Source organism: Hyla sarda, unplaced genomic scaffold (genome assembly GCF_029499605.1).
Source record: "Hyla sarda isolate aHylSar1 unplaced genomic scaffold, aHylSar1.hap1 scaffold_1046, whole genome shotgun sequence".
NCBI lineage: Eukaryota > Metazoa > Chordata > Amphibia > Anura > Hylidae > Hyla > Hyla sarda.
The window spans coordinates 73196-94929 of NW_026607665.1; the positions used below are offsets into that span (position 1 = coordinate 73196).

Consider the following 21734-nt stretch of genomic DNA (forward strand, 5'->3'; position numbering starts at 1 on the left):
TGGTTACCCCCATCTATGTGACCACACAACTGGAAAATCATTTTTATTTGCGCAAAAAACAAGCGCTAGATTGTGACAACTTTCAATCATCATTAACTCTTTAGCGAGGACTCTACTCCAGTATTATCACTGGGAACATCCAGACCGCACCTGAACACCACCGATCTCTCCCCTTCAGGCTTCCATGCACGGCCGGTTTATTCACAAGCTGAGACCGAGACAGCGGGAGGGTGATCGGTGTATGAGTGGGAGCGGTGTGCGGTTATCTACACCAGACTTTTACTTATAATTCATGACTATAATTAATTTCCAAAGATTATAACCAACGGCAGCTGTGCGAGCATTGCGCATAGGATTAGAATCTTTATTGGTGACATACACGAGAATGAGGGGGATCTCTCCATTGTTATCGGGTCTGGAGGAAGCGGGAAATTCAAACCCTGAACATCCTGTGATCAGCCAATGTGTGAGTGTGGAAAGGGGCATTAATAAATGAACATTGACCCATCGGGATTTATATAGAATTAATGCTGCCTATGAGCGGAGAAATACTCTGATACTGTGGTGTCCTTCCTGCTGTGTAGAGTCGGGCTCGGGTCCTTTGTCATTTCATTGTAGTAAACATGCCACTAAAGGGTTAACAATGAGCCGTGTGCGCGGTCCCGATAACAATGGAGAGATCTCCCCGAGATGTAGAGGCTGATTCTGTGGCTGACTACTACCCTCATCCTCCTTGTTTCTCTATTGTTCCCTCCCAGTCAGTGCACACACAGTAGGATGAGAGTCTCATAATAAACCCCGGCGATACCGATCAATAGATTCCCCGGTCAGTGAATGATTTATTGATCGTGGAGAGACGACGTGTGGGCACATGAGAATATACATCCTGCAGTCAGAGAGAACCGCAGCCGCCGCTCTGATCTCACCCGATCCCGGAGCAGAATATATATAGTATCAATAGACTGTACTGACAGAATAGCGGCCACATATACAGAACAGAATACGGGGAATACAGACAGGAGAAGCCCCAGCTCTATTATAGACAATGTGGGTGGCTCTTAGAAGAGCCTTTGGGGTGACAGCAGGAGGCGGAGCAGGTTACTTGGCGCTGGTGTACTTGGTGACGGCCTTGGTGCCCTCGGACACGGCGTGCTTGGCCAGCTCTCCAGGCAGCAGCAGGCGCACGGCGGTCTGGATCTCCCGGGAGGTGATGGTGGAGCGCTTGTTGTAGTGAGCCAGGCGGGAGGCTTCCCCTGCGATGCGCTCGAAGATATCGTTGACAAAGGAGTTCATGATACCCATGGCCTTGGAGGAGATGCCGGTGTCAGGGTGGACCTGCTTGAGCACCTTGTACACGTAGATGGCATAGCTTTCCTTCCTGGTCTTCCTCCGCTTCTTGCCGTCCTTCTTCTGAGTCTTGGTCACGGCTTTCTTAGAGCCCTTCTTGGGCGCTGGTGCAGACTTGGCGGGATCAGGCATGATGATCAATCACAATAATCCTTCACTAGAACAGAGAGAATAATGATGCCTCCTCCTCCCACCGCAGCCGTATTTATATGCAGCCCATGCAAATAAGAAATGCTGTCTGCTCACTGTTCTACTGGAGGAGAAAATCATGTGACCTGTGGGAGCGTCTTAAGCCCCGCCCAGTGCAGTTTATTGGTGTTTCTTAGAGTCTCGTCACCATTGGCAGGATTCAAATCTACCCAATTACGGGAGCCGAAGGGCGGAGCAGAAACATATAAAAGGCAGCAGAAAGAAGACTAAATTTAGAAAGTTAATTTGTTTTCCCTTAGTTTCCGCAGCAGCACAATGTGGGGGTGTGTCTTCGCCCCAGTGAGCAAATGGGACCTGGGATTTTTTAATGATTTAAATAAAAAAATACCCCGGAACCTCCCCCCCCCCCCCTGGTATAAAGCACCAGGATCACACTAGAACAGTGAGTAGATTATAAAGCAAAAATAAAATAAGGGAGGGAAGCTTGTGCTGCTGAGGAGACTAAGGGAAAACAAATTCACTTTCTAAATTTAGTCTTCCCTAGCGTCCCTCAGCAGCACAATGTGGGGATCTAGCAAGAATCACCCCTAGGGAGGGTTTTCCTGCATAGCAGTTTGTATAATAGACTTAGCGAAAGTAGTTTCGCTAGACAAAAAGGTATCCACTCTATAATGTTTTAAAAAAGTGAGTGGAGAGTTCCAGGTTGCGGACTGGCAGATCTGTTCCAAGGGAACAGAGTTACGCTCTGCCCAAGAGGCAGAAACAGATCTCGTAGAGTGCGCTCTGGTGAACTCTGGTGAAGTTAACCCTCTAGAGGTATAACATAAATTTATGCATTCGCATATCCATCTTGAAATGGATGGTTTAGATGCCTTGGCACCTTTCTTTACACCCTGGAATAAAATGAGGAGATTCTCCGCTTTCCTGAATGGTTTTGTTCTATCTAGATAGACCCTTAGGCATCTTACCAGATCCAGGGAGGTAAGGTCCTTCTGGGAAGATTCAGAGTCAGGAAACTTTGGGAGACAGATAACCTGGTTAATATTTGCGAAGGAGGGGACCTTAGGCAAAAAAGAAGGTAGGAATCTCAGAAGGACTCTGTCCTGCAAGGAAACTGTGTAAGGTTCTGCCGCAGCTAATGCTTGAAGTTCACCAACTCTCTTTGCAGTGGTGACAGCTAGAAGTAGCACCACCTTAAGAGTGAGGAACCTAAGTTCCACTTCCTCTAAAGGTTCAAAGGGTTGAACACACAATTGTTGCAAGACCAATGCCAGATCCCAGGGTGTCACAGGTTTCACCGCTCTAGGACGAATTCTAGTGATGGCCTTGATAAATGACTTTATCACTGGTTCCTGAAACAGTCGTCTTTGTAAGGTCGCCGACAGTGCGGCTAGTTGGACCTTGATGGAATTTGGAGAGAGACCTCTGTCAAATCCATCCTGTAAAAATTCGAGAATTGATGGAGTGGATGGAGAAGAAGCATTGATCTTCTTGGTGACACACCAGGAGAAAAAAATCTTTTTGATTCTAGCATAGGCCTTGTTGGTTGCCTCACTCCTAGAGTGAGATAGTGTTTCAAGGATGCGGTCCGAAAACCCTCTGGCTTTTAATAAGGACCTATCAACTTCCATGCTGTCAGATTGAGCGTCTTGAGATTGTGGCAGAACTGAGTGCCCTGAGACACAAGATTCTGCCTGACAGGAAGTTTCCAGTATATTCCCTTGCTCATCTGAATGAGCTGGGAGAACCAGGATCTTTTTGGCCAAAAGGGAATGATGGCAATCACAGAGGCCTGATCCTGCCTGATCTTCATTAATACCCTGGGTATCATCGAGATAGGAGGGAATATGTAGGCCAGTTTGAAATTCCATGGGACCGACATTGCATCCAGATAGAGAGGTTTGTCCATCTGGTAAAGGGAGCAGAACTTGTCTAGTTTGCGATTGGATCTTGTGGCCATAAGATCTATTTCCGGGAGACCCCAGCGGTCTATGAGCTGAAGGAATATATCCTGGTCTAGAGTCCATTCTCCCGGTAGCGTAAGACCTCTGCTTAGACGGTCTGCTATGATATTGTGTACTCCCCTTATGTGGACTGCGGAGAGCCTGAGAACTCGAGTCTCGGCCCATCGAAAGATCTTTGCCACCTCTTGAAGCAGTGGAACTGATCTTGTCCCTCCCTGCTTGTTTATGTAGTAAACAGCCGACATGTTGTCCGTCCTTATTTTGACGGCTTGTCCCAGGAGAGAGGGGGCGAAGTGGAGAAGGGCATAATATATTGCCCTTAGTTCCTTTATATTGGAAGAGAGAGGAAGTTCTTCTGTACTCCACCAGCCATTCACCTTTCTCCCTAGCAGGTGGGCTCCCCATCCTGACCCTGAGGCGTCTGTCGTTAGGATTGACCACTGAGGTTCTACCAGAGACATTCCGTCCTGGGGGTTCGCCCACCAGTTTAGAGATCTGCGGACTGTGGGAGAAAGTTTTAGACACCTCTCTAGAGAGGAACTCCTCCTGTCCCAGGCCTGGAGAACCTCTGTCTGGAGAGGTCTCATGTGCCAGAGTGCCCAAGGGACAGCTTCTACTGAGGAGGATAGGAGTCCTAGGAATCTCATGAGAGTCCTCAGTGACACCTTGCGGGGGACTCGAAGGAATTGATATCCCCTGGATATCCTGTCCTTCCGTGCTGGAGACAGATAGATTCTCATGTTGTGGGAATCCAAGTAGAACCCTAAAAAGGTTATTTCCTTTGTGGGAAATAGTCTGGATTTCTGAAGATTCACTATCCAACCTAAACTGTGGAGTAAGTCTAGTGTGGTGGTGATGTGATGGCTGAGCTCCTCCTGAGTTTTGGCTAGAAAAAGCCAATCGTCTAAATAGGGTATGATTCTGATGCCCTGTCTTCTGAGAATCGCCATCATGGATGAAACCACCTTTGTGAATACGAACGGGGCTGTGGAAATGCCAAATGGCAGAACCTTGAACTGGAGATGATGGAGAATTCCCTTGATAAAGACAGCAATTCTTAGGAATTTCCTGTGCCCTGGAAATATGGGAATGTGAAAATAGGCGTCTTTTAGGTCTAATGACGCCATGTAATCGTCTCTCAGAATGAGGGATTTTACTGATCTTATAGTCTCCATCCGAAATTTCTTCTTGACTATAAATTGATTGAGAAACCTGAGGTCTATTATAAGCCTCCATTTTCTTCCAGGCTTGGGTACTAGGAACACTGGGGAATAGACCCCCGTGCCCCTCTCGTGTCTGGGAACAGGTTCTACCGCAGAACTTGAGATAAGCTCTAGGATGGCTTCCTCTAAAGCCTCCTGTTTTGCAGAAGCTAGAGAGGGGGATATTAGACACCTCTCTGGAGGGAGATACGTTAGGGGAAAGAAATAACCATTCTCCACTACATTTATGACCCAAACATCTTTTATTAGAGTTTTCCAAGTCTTGAGAAAAAAATGAAGGCGCCCGCCTACAGGTAGACTTCTCGCGTCAGAATTCTGGCTTTTTTGAGCCTCTGGCTCTAGATGATCCCTTCCTTGTGGATCCTGATCCTCTGCCACGTCCAGAACCTCTATATTGCCTGTTACCTTGTGGAGATCGATCTCTCCTGGGTTGATTATAGCGCCCGCGATAGGACTTCTCTGATAAAGGAAGGTTCTTCCCCTTTTTATTGGAGAGCTCCTCCATAATGGTGTCAAGTTCAGGACCAAATAATTTAGCCGGATTGAACTCCAGATTACCAAGAATGTACTTGGAATGACTGTCTCCAGGCCATGGTCTTAACCAAAGAGCCCTCCTAGCAGCTGAAGATAGGGCCATGTTTCTAGAAGCTAGCTTCACCTGTTGACAATTTGAGTCATATAGGTAGTCCATACCTAGGTTAACATATTTAAAGGACCTAAGTAAGTCCTGTCTACTGACCCCAGAGTCTGTCATCCTGTATTCTTGAAAGCCAAGATCTCATAGCTCTTATGACCTCAAAGGAGGCATTCCCTACAGCACACTGGCTGGAAGATGCTGTATACGATCTTCTGAGAGTGACCTCCATGCGTCGGTCCATGGGATCCTTGAGACTAGAACCATCATCAGATGGGATAATGGTTCTCTTAGAAAGTTTGGCGATGGCGTAATCCACCTTTGGTGGGTTGACCCAATCCTTAGATCTTTCCTGATCCATGGGGTAAAGAGTTTTAAACCTTTTATTTATAACAGGTGCCTTCTCTGGGTTGATCCATTCTGCCTTCATTAAGTCTAGGACCGTGTCCTCAATCGGGAAAACTCTAGGCCCCCTGGAGGTAGAAGGAGCGTCCTCGCGGGTGGCTGGTGCATTCTCTGCTTGCACAGCTCTGATAAATTTCGGAAACTTCTCCATAGGAAAAAATACTTTCCCCTGAAGCTCCTCTTCCTCTGAACTAGATGATTTTGTCTCATCTATAACCCTGAATTCTTCATCAGAGTGTACAACTACAGGCCTATCGCTTAGTCTGGGCTTCTTCTTAGGAGGAGGAGCAGTGGTTAATGAATCCTTCAATTCTTTGATGGAAGAAAAAACGAAATCCTTAACCCAGCAGAACATGTCCTGCATAGAAGGCTCAGTGTCTGGTGGTAACCTGGGGCGACATGTGGAACAAATAGGATAATCGTATCCGTCTGGAAGGGGAGTCTTGCATGAGTTACACTCCAAATGCTTCCTCTTGTGGGAGGATTTCCCATGGGTCTCCCTACGCCCTCCAGAGCCTCCAGAATCCATAGAAGACATCTAAGAGGTAAGAGAAAGGATTTAAAATGTAAGGGAAAAAATCAACTCGCAAGTATAAATGGACTCCTCCTATCAGGGCAGTAAGAATACCTATTTCTCAGGTATATTAAGTGTGGAAACAACACACCGAATAGGGTAAACGTCTAGTAGCTTTCAGACAATAGTCTTCTGGCTCCAAGAGACCAGAGCCAGGCTAGGGGGCGTTTAAGTAGCTGCAAATTGCGCCAAAAAATATATAAGCCCCTCCCACTTCCGGGTCCTGTGCCCGGAAACTTAATAATAAATCAAATCTCTTACCTCAACTCTAGGAAACCTTTACCTAACCATATCACCTAAGCACCCTTGATCTCTAACATATTTGGGCTCCCCCTAATAAGAACTCTATACTGCTCTGTACGGATCCGCCGGAAGTGACGTCCCGCAATCCTCGGGCTACAGGAAAATGGCGCCGAAACCGGAAGTGCGGCTAGCGTGGGGTCCGCGAATCCTCCCGGACCCAGGAAAGATGACGGCGTGCAGCAAACCGGCGGATCACCTGCAAGAAAAGAGAAAGTAGGTAGGGGGAGCGTGGAACGTCCATGCTCACACTAGGACAGACAAAAAACTCACTGTTCTAGTGTGATCCTGGTGCTTTATACCAGGGGGGGGGGGGGAGGTTCCGGGGTATTTTTTTATTTAAATCATTAAAAAATCCCAGGTCCCATTTGCTCACAGGGGCGGAGACACACCCCCACATTGTGCTGCTGAGGGATGCTAGGGAATATCTCAGTTACATCACAGAGAGACTTCTCTTGAGTATTTAGTTTTCAGTATTAATTATGTCTGGACGCGGCAAACAAGGAGGGAAGGTTCAGGCTAAGGCAAAGACCCGCTCATCCCGGGCAGGACTCCAGTTCCCCGTCGGTCGTGTGCACAGACTTCTCCGCAAAGGGAACTATGCCGAGAGGGTGGGCGCCGGTGCTCCGGTCTACCTGGCCGCTGTGCTGGAGTATTTAACCGCTGAGATCCTGGAATTGGCCGGTAACGCCGCCCGGGACAACAAGAAGACCCGCATCATCCCCCGTCACCTGCAGCTGGCCGTGCGCAATGACGAGGAGCTGAACAAGCTGCTGGGTGGGGTGACCATCGCCCAGGGAGGCGTCCTGCCCAACATCCAGGCCGTGCTGCTGCCCAAGAAGACCGAGAGCAGCAAAGCGGCCAAGAGCAAGTGATCACCGCTTATCCCAGATCATCCCGAACACCAAAGGCTCTTCTAAGAGCCACCACATTGTCTCCTACAGAGCTGGCGCCGCTGATCTCGGGTGTGATAGGGATCTGGGCTGTTATAGGGATTAAACAACATCCGGCACATTTTATCTAGTATAGGACACAGTGCGGGTTGTGCAGAATGTAGTTTGTATTGGAAGGGTTAAGTCTCGTAATGAATACGTTTTCTCACGATATAGTTTACGGATCCTCCACAATAGACGGGACCGCAGTGTAGAGATGGCGCCCCCTATACTGTAGCCTCCTGTGTAATGGAAGCTCCTGAACACATCGGATCTCCAGCCACATTACACAGCGCGGCCTCCATCCAGCCGATCAGGGGGTCAGCGCTTCTCTATCGTTGGTTACATAAAGATCCCGGCACTCGCTGTATACAGTGACCGGGAATAATCGCCCCAGAGCCGGTGCATTGCCGTGGAATGAGATTTGCCATAGAATGAGATGGTCCGCCTCCATCACATCCTATTGGCTCTCTCTTGTCACGTGACATATTTAAACGGCACGCATCGATGCGCACAGCAGTGTCAGTTTGGCTATCACAGGGAGAGGATCTCCTCACCCTGTGATAGCTGAAGCTGTACGGAGCTCTCATGGCCTCTGTGGCCCGACAGAAGTTCACACATTTACGTAGCTCATACGGCTGGTTCCTATACATTTACTGTTGATCCACAGCGCTATCGGGATCCCGATGCCCGATGGCGCTGTCATCAGTGTGCGTCCCCGCGAGCGCCCCACGCCCGCAGCTCTACTCCCCGTCCTCCGCCCCCCGCAGCTCTACTCCCCGTCCCGTTAACACTCAGGGAGCGGGAAACAGAAAGTAGAGCATCGGGCGCAGGTTAAGTTATTTGCGTAGTGCTGCGCATGCGCAGTACTACTTTACCTGCGCCCGATGCTCTACTTTCTGTTCCCCGCTCCCTGAGCGTTAACGGGACGGGGAGTAGAGCTACGGAGGGACGGGGAGTACAGCTGCGGGCATGGGGCGCTCGCGGGGACGCACACTGATGACAGCGCCATCGGGCGTAGGAATCCCCATAGCGCTGTGGATCGCTCCCTGAGCGTTCACAGGGGACGGGGAGTACAGCTGCGTAGGACGGGGAGTAGAGCTGCGGGGGACGGGGAGTAGAGCTGCGGGGGACGGGGAGTAGAGATGCGGGGGACGGGGTGTAGAGCTGCGGGCGTGGGGATCCTGATGACAGCGCCATCGGGCATAGGGATCCCGATAGCGCTGTGGATCAACAGTAAATGTATATGAGGCAGCCGTATGAGCTGAGTACATGTGTGAACTTCTGTCGGGCCACAGAGGCCATGAGAGCTCCGTGCAGCTTCAGCTATCACAGGGAGAGGAGATCCTCTCCCTGTGATAGCCAAACTGACACTGCTGTGCGCATCGATGCGTGACGTTTAAATATGTCACGTGACAAGAGAGAGCCAATAGGATGTGATGGAGGCGGACCATCTCATTCTATGGCAAATCTCATTCCACGGCAATGCACCGGCCGGAGATCAGCCAATAAGAGCTCGGTATCCGGCTATAGAACTGTTATTTTCCCGCTCATTCTACAATTATCGCTGTAGAATGAGAATAATGAATAAATAAAAATATAAATGACACAAATATAATTAAGAATAAAACGAGGAAAGTTGTAGTAAACTAGATAGTCTTAGCTGGGTCTCTCGGAGAACAATAACATTGATCATGAAACATAATAGTCATCTCAGAGCCCTTTAGATACTAGTATTATTGTTAAAATAGATAGTAATCACATAAAATAGTTAACCCATTATTGCACTAGTAAAACAGACAGATCGGTGAAGTGAAGGAAAGGCTGAGCTGTTATAAAAAGTAACAATCCCGTTAGATGTAACGAATGAGACACTAGAAACACTTTGTTACTAAGAAAATGTCTCAATATTAATTCCAATAAAGAAACATAAAACACCATTTGAATAGTTTTGGTTGGACACAATGTATGATATCGCACTGTGTGTATGCTACCAATGAAATTGTGAGTCCTATGCGCAATATTCGTAAATTATAGTCCTGAATTAATAGTAAAAGGCCGGTGTACGCTCACCCTCCTGCTGTCTCGGCTCAGCTTGTGAATAAATCGGCCGCGCATGGAAGCCTGAAGGGGAGAGATCGGTGGGGTCTATTTTAACCAATAACATTAGTAACCACAGGGTCCTGAGATTACTTTTATGCTTCATAATAAAAATGGTATATATATATATATATATATATATATATATATATATATATATATATATATATATATATATATTTATTCCCTGTAACTTTCCTTTTTATTCGAATTTAATTGTTCCTTTTGCTCCATTCTTTTCCCTTCCATTATTAGTATCCCATTCTCTATCCCTTCCCTCCCAGGAGGCTGAGATTCTCGGACACTTATTCGGATAGAGAACACCGGAGGTCTAGGAGATGATTTACTATTAATAGATTAGTCCTGAGCTTTTCTATTAGCGCTATATTCACACGGACAAGCGTTATATTCACATCGGGGAGGATTTTTATCAATGACGGGCCCGGGAATCTCTCCCCCCACTAAGACTTCATCAGGTCTAAATACACGGTGATCGCTGACAGTTAAAATGGATTGTAAAACAACCGCACGATCAGGGTTCACACTGGGCGATCTCTTGCAGCTGAGTGACATAATATCGGAATTTAGTACATTAAATAACAACAAAATGACAATGTATAAAATACAGGATAGCTTTCCCCGCCGCATTCTCAGCAGTGTCGGGCTGCAGGATGTGATCGGTATCAGGTCTGGAATAGGACAGGGACGCGGCTCCTCTATATACTCTGCAGGGAAGACCCCGTATACACCCACCATTGTGAGGTCAGCCCCGGACATAGTGTCCTCTCTCCTCTCCGCCTCACTAGAATCCCCCTGATCGGCCCCAACAGTTTCCCCTCCGCCTAGAGTTAACCCTTTAGTGTCCTCTATGCATCAATTACAGTCACAGGTGTCGGGAGACTGAAGCCAGCAGCACCGATCACACAGGCGCATTACACTGCGGATCACACGATTTACATCACTATAGTAACTGAATATAATTCAGTACTGAGGGGGTTAACTGCAGAGAACACCAGCGCCAAGTAACCTGCTCCGCCTCCTGCTGTCACCCCAAAGGCTCTTCTAAGAGCCGCCACATTGTCTATAATAGAGCTGGGGCTTCTATCTGCTAGAATTATCCTTGTTATATTTGTGGCTGATATTCTATCAGTGCAGCCGCTTTATACTGTATATATTGTCTACATCAGAACTGTTCTATGCACTTTAGTCCGTAGAAGCCGAGTCGCAGTGAAGCAGAACTTGTCCCCAGATTTGTCTCCTTTGGCTGTAGAATACGAGGGTCACTGATATTACTGGACAGCGCCCAGGGGTGAGGTCTTCCCTGCAGAGCGCTGGGTCCTAGTGCCTCCTGCCCCGACCATGTGGTCCCAGAACAGTTGGTGGAGGTGCTGTTAACTACTTTGGTGCTGAACGTCGTTACAGATGTAATTACTGCTGTCACAGGTTACGTCGATTATTTGCGCCTTTCTCAAGGACTGAACATCTCAATTGTCCAGACTGTAATGTAGTTGACAATCATCCCCATCATCCTCAGCGATAACAGTGTCCCTATTCTATCTCCGGATCCCTATTCTAATAACTGATGGTCTCCAGGATCCTATTGTAATTTGTAACTCACATAATATCTCCATTATATGAACTGCTTGTACATTACCCGTATGACACAGGGGATTCATGTGCACTACTGGGGTCATATATTCCACATTATAGAGATGTATTATACACCTGAGATGATATATACTGGCCTCTGCACAGGCGGTGGTGATGGTTCTACACTGTTCAGTCCTGATCATCAGTAGTTACATTTAGTGTAATGACAAACTGTATAAAAAAAAAAAGCTGTCAGTGAATAGAAATACTTATGACTACTGCTGTCAGTGAATAGAACAACTTATGACTACTGCTGTCAGTGAATAGAACAGCTTATGACTACTACTGTCAGTGAATAGAACAGCTTATGACTACTGCTGTCTGTGAATAGAACAGCTTATGACTACTGCTGTCAGTGAATAGAACAGCTTATGACTACTGCTGTCAGTGAATAGAACTGCTTATGAATACTGCTGTCAGTGAATAGAACAGCTTATGACTATTGCTGTCAGTGAATAGAACTGCTTATGACTACTGTTGTCAGTGAATAGAACAGCTTATGACTTCTGGTGTCAGTGAATAGAACTGCTTATGACTACTGTTGTCAGTGAATAGAACAGCTTATGTCTACTGCTGTCAGTGAATAGAACTGCTTATGACTACTGTTGTCAGTGAATAGAACATCTTATGACTACTGCTGTCAGTGAATAGAACAGCTTATGACTACTGCTGTCAGTGAATAGAACTGCTTATGACTACTGTTGTCAGTGAATAGAACTGCTGATGACTACTGCTGTCAGTGAATAGAACTACTTATGACTACTGCTGTCAGTGAATAGAACAGCTTATGACTACTGCTGTCAGTGAATAGAACAGCTTATGACTACTGCTGTCAGTGAATAGAACTACTTATGACTACTGCTGTCAGTGAATAGAACAGCTTATGACTACTGCTGTCGGTGATTAGAACAGCTTATGACTACTGCTGTCAGTGAATAGAACTACTTATGACTACTGCTGTCAGTGAATAGAACAGCTTATGACTACTGCTGACAAAATGTGAACTGAGGGCAGCCGCCTGCAGAGTTTCAGCACATGGGGCCCCCAGGGACACCAATGACCAACTGCGTCCTTGATTTCTTTTATATACATATGTGATTTTTTAATACTATTTATTATTAAATTATATTATTTTTAATTACATTACACAGAGGTGCTATACAAAATTATTCTGCCTTTTTTTTTAATACTAGCAGAGGTTTAAATATTCCACACTGAATGGGAATTGGATGATGAAGTCACATGATGATGTCACATGCTCGGTTCTGGCCAATAGACAGATACTTTCCTCTAACTGTCAATCTTAATAAGCAATTAGATCTCTGCTCAATTATAGAAACCATTCTAATTGGTGATTGAGATTGACAGTTATGGGGAAGAATTATTGGATTTGTTATAACAGAGCATGTGACTTAATCGGCCAATCCCCGTTCAATGTGGAATATATGTAAAGATCTAGCCGACTTACAAATGGCAGAACAATTCTGTATAGAAGAAGGAATTCGGCGGCCTCTCTAGTCCCTTTCTTGACTGTGTGTAGGAAGGAAAGCTGCTGACCTCTAGATGCCCTTGTCTGATTGGATGTGCAGCGGAATAAAATGGATTGTAAAACAACCGCAAGATCAGGGTTCACACTGGGCGATCTCTTGCAGATATATATAATAAATTAATAATGTATTATTTAAAAAAAAAATGACAATAATACAACAGATATCTCCCATATGACTTGTGCAGCAGGGACAGGTCATTGTGTTACAGCCGCGGCCTCCTGCTGCCCATTCTGTATAAGAGACAAGAAGACCCTATGGAGCTTTAAACTAAATGATAACAGTCATTTATACTTCTTATTTCAGAATAACTATTATATATTCTAGATTTATGATTATTAGTTTTAGGTTTGTGATACGGGCTAAAAAAAATCTTCCGCATTAAATTATACTATTCCCTGAGCAAAAAGTCGCAACTTCATAGACAAATTAATCCAATATTCTGATCAATGCTCCAAGTTATTCTGGGGATAAAAGTGTAACCTACCTGAAGATCTCCTAAGGACCCGCGGGTGTGGATCAGGGTTTCCCAGTGTTGCAGCCGCCACTAAAAATGTATAACCCCACGTGATCTGGGGTCAGACCGGAGGAATTCACGTCAGTTTCTATCTATAAGAAATTACAGAAAAAGAGCGGCCTATGTTTTATGTGGACTGTACCCCCAATATATGATAAATAATTCCCCATCTATCAGGATCTTAACAAGAACAATGAACGTAACAAAATCTGTCCTAATAAAAGACCTGAACCCTTTCCATAGAGGACACAATCCTCCTGTGACCTTTCACCCCGATAACTAACAGCAGCGCAGGGTTCATAGTCCTCCAGCTGATACTGGAAGAAAAAACTAAACAGAAAAGAAATAAAACACTTTCCTATATAAAGACCAATATTCCCCGGACTCCTCGGGGGAATGAGGGGTACACGGCCCCAAACAGTGTCCGGAATAGAGGCCGATATATGGCATTTTCTCTCATAGACATTGAGCGGAATAGGCCACATTAGAATTCGCGATATTTCGCTAATATATTGACAAATATTCGTACAATTTGCGGCCTTTTTTTTTTACTATGCGCCATAAAATTAACATGCACAATATCGCGTGATCTTCAGCAAACATGATCAGTCTCATAGGCCCATATGTGAATGTCTGACACTGTAACGAGTATTGGAGCCTTGTTTAAACCATAAGCTTGAAGCAGGGAGGGATGATCACTGTGATATGACAAAAAAAAGAAAAATGCAAATATTCAAGATAAATATTCGCATTGCGAATGTATGCGCCCAACACGTCTATTAGACATGTCATATATAAGTATAATGGTGACTTTATCCCCGTTCTCTCTATCACTTTCCCCTTTCTCCTCTTTCTCCCCGGATTATATTGCGGCATCTCTCTTCTCTCCTGGCGGCCCGAACACTCCCCGGAGCCCGATCAGAGGTGACAGCTCCTGCCCCGCAGCTCCAACAAGGAGATCACATAATTCATCACCTTGGAGACTGGAAATCTGTAACTCCACATCCTAATATACAAGCTCTTCTATATTACATCACTTTATTATTATGTTTTGTTATATCAAGCACAATGCAGATGTATGTATATATTCTAGACTCTTCCAACCCTGATTATCCTATACCAGATATAAGAGCAGCTGAACTTGTTGTGTTGTTATTACAAGTCTTAGTCACCATCTATCGTTGTATCTATTTGTGTCTCAATTAGAACCTGAGAAAATATAAATATTCGACGTTACACTTTGGTAACATGTAAAGATTAGAATACAAATCTCTCACCAGCAGGTGTCACTATTGTAACACAATGTATCTGATCTGTATAAACTGTAACTGTAAGGATTTATACTGTTTTAATAAATATAGCGCCATCTACTCGCCGCACAGTTCTAGTTCTTTATTCCATTCATTGTACAACAGCGACATCTTGTGTCAATTAACAGCAATTACATTGGTGATTATCAGGTTCCCGACAATTCTGTGGTTTCCTGTTATTACGCGGTTACCTAGTAATTCAATTAAGGATTCGATTCTAATTTGCATTAAACAGAAGGTTAACCAAATAAACCCCATAGAGATACATGTATCGGAGCCTGTATACCGGGGAGGAGATTCCCGTCACTGACAAAGTCTTCGGCTTCTCTAAACAAATACTTGAATGTGACCTTATCCTATCTAGCAGATCTGGATATAACGCTTGTCCTTGTGAATATAGCGCTAATAACAGAAAAGCTCAGGATGAATCTTTTCCAAGGAAGGGAAATTCTATCAGAGACCTCCGGCCCCTGACCGGGGAAACCTGGCAAGAGATGACAGTGCAGCCGCGATCTCATGTGTGAACTGGGACCTACTGTTCAGACACCTTATGATAATACTGGGCAGGTCTCTGCACTTGTGGTAGGAATGGAATCTACGCGGTTTAGTCCCGATCACCAATAGTTGTATTCAATGACAACCTGTGTATATAAAAATAAAAAAGTATTACTCTATTACAGTCTCTGCTCATTAACCCCTAATTCTCCTGAGAAGTCTCGTTGAGAGCAGGAAGGGGAATTACAAAAGTATACAATGTAACAACAATGTATTAATAAGAATAAACAAATGAATAAATAACTAATGTATCAACGTGGAAACTAACAGACAGGAGTCCATCATAAAGAGTGAATAAGATGTGTTGGTCCTGGAGAGACTGCACAAAACAAATAATTTATTACTTTATAATGTTACCCCGTTGTGGATGGGCTGTGGGTCTGGTGTCATCTATACAATACATGACACGGACATTCTGTAACACAGTAGGTGACATGTCCCTAATGTACATGGGCCGTGACGTCATCGGTCCCTCTGCACATTTACATTGGAAGTAGAAATGACATCATTCTATCAGAGACAGGAGGATTTATGGTTATACTTATACCGTGTTATATCCCGTTCCGAACCTGTAGGGTTGAGTCTAGTTTGTGGACTAAGCCTGTTACATTTGTATGAATTCACATTGTTATCTATATAAACCATTTATATTAATATGATACATTATCATTCCGTGCATTGTATGAGGTAAACATAATATTTTATTACATTATTAATTAGAAGATAATAAAGAAGAAGAGTTTTATTGTCCGCCCGGCTGGAGTTCCTCTTGGATGTCGGCAGTCTGATGCTTGCTGTGCGGCTCTCCACCTTTCCCGAGCACAGGAGCTGGGATTCAGCAGGCGGACTGGCTTCATACAATTGTTGTGTGGAATACAAATATGACATGGAAGTATCAGTGCAGCGGCCGGGATAGGGCTTTCTCTCCTAGGTATAATGTTCTCTGTTATCAGGACCATATATACAACCAATATAAGAATCCCCGATGTCATCCTGGTAATGTACAAGCAGGTCCTGTAATGGAGATAATCTGTGAGAGAAATCACAATAGGATCCTCGGGGTCATCACTTAACAGACGAGGGATCTGGGGATAGAAGACATTCTGTGAGGGGGAAGGATCCTACAGAGAATACGGAGTCTCTTGTATCTGGATCAGGATTCTGACTTCTTTGTTCTTCTCCTTCCATCTTCAGCCCCTCTGACCCCGTCACTGCTCTCCGCTCCCTCCGCTCTGTCCTCGCCGGTTCCCGCTATCACTGTCTCCTTTCTCACCGCTAAGCAGCCCGGACACGATCCTCCGACCCGACCACTTCTACTTCCAGAGCTTCAGTCGGGGACCGGGTTATATCTTTTAACTGCGGCATCTCCTTCCTCAGTTCCCGGCCCGAACACTCCCCGACGCCGGATCAGCTGTGACAGCTCCTGCCCGGTGGCTTCAAAACACGTTGGAGATTACAAAGAATAACAACAGGGAGATCACATAATTCCCCATCATGGAGAATCTGTATCCCCTTCCCCCTGACCTCCGGCACAGCCGGGATGTGAGAGAATATCCCCAGGGGGTAGGAGCCCCAGCTCTATGTCCAAATCCTCCTCCTCCCCCCCGCACCCGGGCCAAGTGCTCTCTGCAGACATGAGGAGACATCTGCGGGTGTTATGGGTCGGGCAGCTGTAAGGAAGATGAAGGAGAGAACAGTCATCACATCTACTTGTAGACAACTCCCCCCATCATCTCCGGGTCAGTAAATGGACACGTTGTCCGTATTATATCTATATATCCGGACAGGGAGCTGGCAGTGAGCGGAGGCGCCGCCTGTGTTACCCTCCGGGGCTCTCAGCAGCTCCAGGCCGTCTCCGCATCGTGCAATCAGCTTCCTGGACGGTAGATGTTGTAGTAAAGATCCGTGTGATGGTGACCGGTGCCGGGAATAGAAGGAACGATCCCCAGCAGCAGATTTATATTCCCGGATACACAGTGATGTGCAGATCGGGAAGACTGTGGCGGAGATCCCGGGGCCTCCTCCCGGCTCCTCCCCGGCACCTCCGATAATGACGGGTATAAACCGTTAGGGGGGATGTTAGGGAGGAGGAAGACACGGAGAAGGGGAGCTCTCCTGTCCGGTTCTAGCCGGTAAAGATATTTTATCCCGGGCAGGGAAGCACAAGGTTGTAGCGGAACTTCGGCCGGGTCCAGACGGGTTGGGGCGGGGCCTGTTCTCTGTGTCAGCCAATAGCAGCTCCGGACGGTGACATCTCAGCAGCCAATCATTGCGCAGCCGCTGTACATATAAGAGGCGCCAGCAGCTCCGGTCTCAGCATTTATCCTTCACGATATTTCTGTAGTTGTGATTTATAAGATGGCAGAAACCGCACCAGCCGCTGCTCCTCCCGCCGAACCGGCCGCAAAATCCAAGAAGCAGCCGAAGAAATCAGCCGCCAAGAAAAGCCACAAACCCTCCGGTCCCAGCGTGTCCGAGCTGCTCGTTAAAGCCGTGTCCGCCTCTAAGGAGCGCAGTGGGGTGTCTCTGGCCGCCCTGAAGAAGGCTCTGGCTGCCGGAGGATACGATGTAGACAAGAACAACAGCCGCCTGAAGCTGGCCATCAAGGGGCTGGTGACCAAGGGAACCCTGCTCCAGGTGAAAGGCAGCGGCGCCTCCGGATCCTTCAAGATCAACAAGAACCAGCTGGAGACTAAGGACAAGGCGGCCAAGAAGAAGCCGGCGGCTGCGGCCAAGAAGCCTGCAGCAGCTAAGAAAGCGACCAAATCCCCTAAGAAGCCAAAGAAGGCTCCGAGCGCGGCCAAGAGCCCGAAGAAAGCCAAGAAGCCTGCAGCGGCCAAGAGTCCGAAGAAAGCCAAGAAGCCTGCAGCGGCCAAGAGCCCCAAGAAGCCGAAGGCTGCTCCCAAGAAGGTGACCAAGAGCCCGGCTAAGAAGGCGGCCAAACCCAAAGCTGCCAAGAGCCCGGCTAAGAAGGTGACTAAAGCCAAGAAGAGCGCGGCTAAGAAATAATCGGGAGACTCGTCCTGTACTTATCCCACAAAGGCTCTTTTCAGAGCCACCACCTCCTCCAGACAGAGCTGTACGATCAATGCCCGCCCGTGTAACCCCCGGGATACATAAAGGATATAATACAGTGATATAAATCCCTTCTATATTATCATCACTTTATTATATTTTATCAATCCCAATACATCTGCCTTTACTAGTTCTAGATCCCCTTATGAACACTCAGCTGAGTCTGTTCTGTAACCAACCATTGTATCTTTCTGCCGCTGTAACACTTGTAGGGTCAGCGCTTGGGGGAAATATAATTATTGTTACAAATCGGCAACAAAAAGATTATAAATCTCTCCACCAGGTGTCACTATTGTAACACATTGTAGATCCTATGTATAAACTATAAGGATTTACACTGCTGTGATAGACGCCCTAAGGATAAACGGGATTATGGAAATTATTGATTTACCAGATATTTGGGGATAAATGTAACCCTTTGGGTAATAGGTTGTGCACATATTATTTCCCCCATCCCGAGGGTTAGTTTGCTGCTTAGTTTTATTACTATTTAAAGTCATGCAGTCCCGAATAGTGTCTGAATATAGGGGAGCGGCAGGCAATCAGTGTGAACACCCGAAATGCGGTACCGCGTCATGTCTGAGGGGACACGGGGGAGGGCGCTATTATCGGGAGTTACGTCCATCCGCAGGGAAGGCTCGAATAGGGCGAGGATGGGTCCTGCCTCTTTCTAACAAAGAACAATTGCTGACGTCACACGTATTTTGGCGGGCTCATTGGTTGTAAGAATCAGCCAATGGGATGCAGGGGTGGGGTTTACATGAACCAATGGGGACAAGACGAGGAGAATAAATGTTCTGCTCCGCGCTCGTTCTCCATCACTTCTCCGCTGTGTACGTATACAGAGGATCATGGCCAGGACCAAGCAGACCGCTCGTAAATCCACCGGAGGGAAAGCTCCCCGCAAGCAGCTGGCTACTAAGGCCGCCAGGAAGAGCGCTCCCGCCACTGGTGGGGTGAAGAAGCCTCACCGCTACCGTCCAGGTACAGTGGCTCTCCGTGAGATCCGCCGCTACCAGAAGTCCACCGAGCTGCTGATCCGGAAGCTCCCCTTCCAGCGCCTGGTAAGAGAGATCGCCCAGGACTTCAAGACTGATCTTCGCTTCCAAAGCTCGGCGGTCATGGCCCTGCAGGAGGCCAGCGAGGCTTACCTGGTGGGACTCTTTGAGGACACCAATCTGTGCGCCATCCACGCCAAGAGGGTCACCATCATGCCCAAAGACATCCAGCTGGCCCGCAGGATCCGTGGGGAGAGAGCTTAGATCTAATCGGGACCCGCATACAACACAAAGGCTCTTATCAGAGCCACCAAATTATCTATAGAACGAGCTGATTCCTTATCCTCTCCATTGTTCTGCTCCTATACTCCGCCTGTTCTCATAAGCAGGATCCCGGGATTGTTCTCTGCAGTGAACCCCCTCAGTACTGAATTATATTCAGTTACTATAGTGATGTAAATCGTGACCTCCGCAGTGTAATGTCCCTGTGTGATCGGTGCTGCTGGCTTCAGTCTCCCGACACTTGTGACTAATTGATGCATAGAGGACACTAAAGGGTTAACTCTAGGCGGAGTTATAGACCCGAATGTTCGCTCATTGGTTGATCACTGCAGTTGACCATTTTGAAATTCCCGCTCTTCTTCTGATCGTTTCTCCCTTTGTCTCGTCCTCTTCCCTGTACACGTGACTACATTCCTCTTGTTTCTGTAAATAGGAAGAAAAAGGCGGCGGAGGGGAAACTGCTGGGGCCGATCAGGGGGATTCTAGTGAGGCGGAGAGGAGAGAGGACACTATGTCCGGGGCTGACATCACAATGGTGGGTGTATACGGGGTCTTCCCTGCAGAGTATATAGAGGAGCCGCGTCCCTGTCCTATTCCAGACCTGATACCGATCACATCCTGCAGCCCGACACTGCTGAGAATGCGGCGGGGAAAGCTATCCTGTATTTTATACATTGTCATTTTGTTGTTATTTAATGTACTAAATTCCGATATTATGTCACTCAGCTGCAAGAGATCGCCCAGTGTGAACCCTGATCGTGCGGTTGTTTTACAATCCATTTTATTCCGCTGCACATCCAATCAGACAAGGGCATCTAGAGGTCAGCAGCTTTCCTTCCTACACACAGTCAGGAAAGGGACTAGAGAGGCCGCCAAATCCCTTCTTCTATACAGAATTGTTCTGACATTTGTAAGTCGGCTAGATCTTTACATATATTCCACATTGAACGGGGATTGGCCGATTAAGTCACATGCTCTGTTCTACCAAATCCTGTCAGCGATCACCGTGTATTTAGACCTGATGAAGTCTTAGTGGGGGGGAGAGATTCCCGGGCCCGTCATTGATAAAAATCCTCCCCGATGTGAATATAACGCGTGTCCGTGTGAATATAGCGCTAATAGAAAAAAGCTCAGGACTAATCTATTAATAGTAAATCATCTCCTAGACCTCCGGTGTTCTCTATCCGAATAAGTGTCCGAGAATCTCAGCCTCCTGGGAGGGAAGGGATAGAGAATGGGATACTAATAATGGAAGGGAAAAGAATGGAGCAAAAGGAACAATTAAATTCGAATAAAAAGAGGAAAGTTACAGGGAATAAAATATATATATATATATATATATATATATATATATATATATATATATATACCATTTATTATGAAGCATAAAAGTAATCTCAGGACCCTGTGGTTATTAATGTTATTGGTTAAAATAGACCCCACCGATCTCTCCCCTTCAGGCTTCCATGCACGGCCGATTTATTCACAAGCTGAGCCGAGACAGCAGGAGGGTGAGCGTACACCGGCCTTTTACTATTAATTCAGGACTATAATTTACGAATATTGCGCATAGGACTCACAATTTCATTGGTAGCATACACACAGTGCGATATCATACATTGTGTCCAACCAAAACTATTCAAATGGTGTTTTATGTTTCTTTATTGGAATTAATATTGAGACATTTTCTTAGTAACAAAGTGTTTCTAGTGTCTCATTCGTTACATCTAACGGGATTGTTACTTTTTATAACAGCTCAGCCTTTCCTTCACTTCACCGATCTGTCTGTTTTACTAGTGCAATAATGGGTTAACTATTTTATGTGATTACTATCTATTTTAACAATAATACTAGTATCTAAAGGGCTCTGAGATGACTATTATGTTTCATGATCAATGTTATTGTTCTCCGAGAGACCCAGCTGAGACTATCTAGTTTACTACAACTTTCCTCGTTTTATTCTTAATTATATTTGTGTCATTTATATTTGTATTTATTCATTATTCTCATTCTACAGCGATAACTGTAGAATGAGCGGGAAAATAACAGTTCTATAGCCGGATACCGAGCACTTATTGGCTGATCTCCGGCCGGCTCTGGGGCGATTATTCCCGGTCACTGTATACAGCGAGTGCCGGGATCTTTATGTAACCAACGATGGAGAAGCGCTG

At 46.2% G+C, this 21734-nt stretch overlaps 3 protein-coding genes across 3 annotated transcripts; 2 read left to right on the forward strand and 1 right to left on the reverse strand.

Moving 5' to 3' along the window:
• Positions 1 to 1098: 1098 nt before the first annotated feature.
• LOC130299338 (histone H2B 1.1) lies at positions 1099 to 1479 on the reverse strand. Its single transcript, XM_056551435.1, has one exon. The coding sequence runs from the start codon at positions 1477 to 1479 to the stop codon at positions 1099 to 1101; it is 381 nt and encodes a 126-aa protein (XP_056407410.1).
• A 5600-nt stretch (positions 1480 to 7079) lies between these two features.
• LOC130299333 (histone H2A type 1-like) lies at positions 7080 to 7546 on the forward strand. Its single transcript, XM_056551429.1, has one exon. The coding sequence runs from the start codon at positions 7080 to 7082 to the stop codon at positions 7470 to 7472; it is 393 nt and encodes a 130-aa protein (XP_056407404.1). The 3' UTR covers positions 7473 to 7546.
• A 9998-nt stretch (positions 7547 to 17544) lies between these two features.
• On the forward strand, positions 17545 to 18217 carry LOC130299325 (histone H1B-like). Its single transcript, XM_056551420.1, has one exon. It carries the CDS (start codon positions 17567 to 17569, stop codon positions 18215 to 18217), a length of 651 nt encoding a protein of 216 aa, XP_056407395.1. The 5' UTR covers positions 17545 to 17566.
• The last annotated feature ends 3517 nt before the right edge of the window (positions 18218 to 21734 follow it).

What these genes read in the sequence shown, in the direction of transcription:
- LOC130299338 (XM_056551435.1), bottom strand. Translation starts at nt 1,479, where the DNA reads ATGCCTGATCCCGCCAAGTCTGCACCAGCGCCCAAGAAGGGCTCTAAG.
- LOC130299333 (XM_056551429.1), top strand. Translation starts at nt 7,080, where the DNA reads ATGTCTGGACGCGGCAAACAAGGAGGGAAGGTTCAGGCTAAGGCAAAG.
- LOC130299325 (XM_056551420.1), top strand. Translation starts at nt 17,567, where the DNA reads ATGGCAGAAACCGCACCAGCCGCTGCTCCTCCCGCCGAACCGGCCGCA.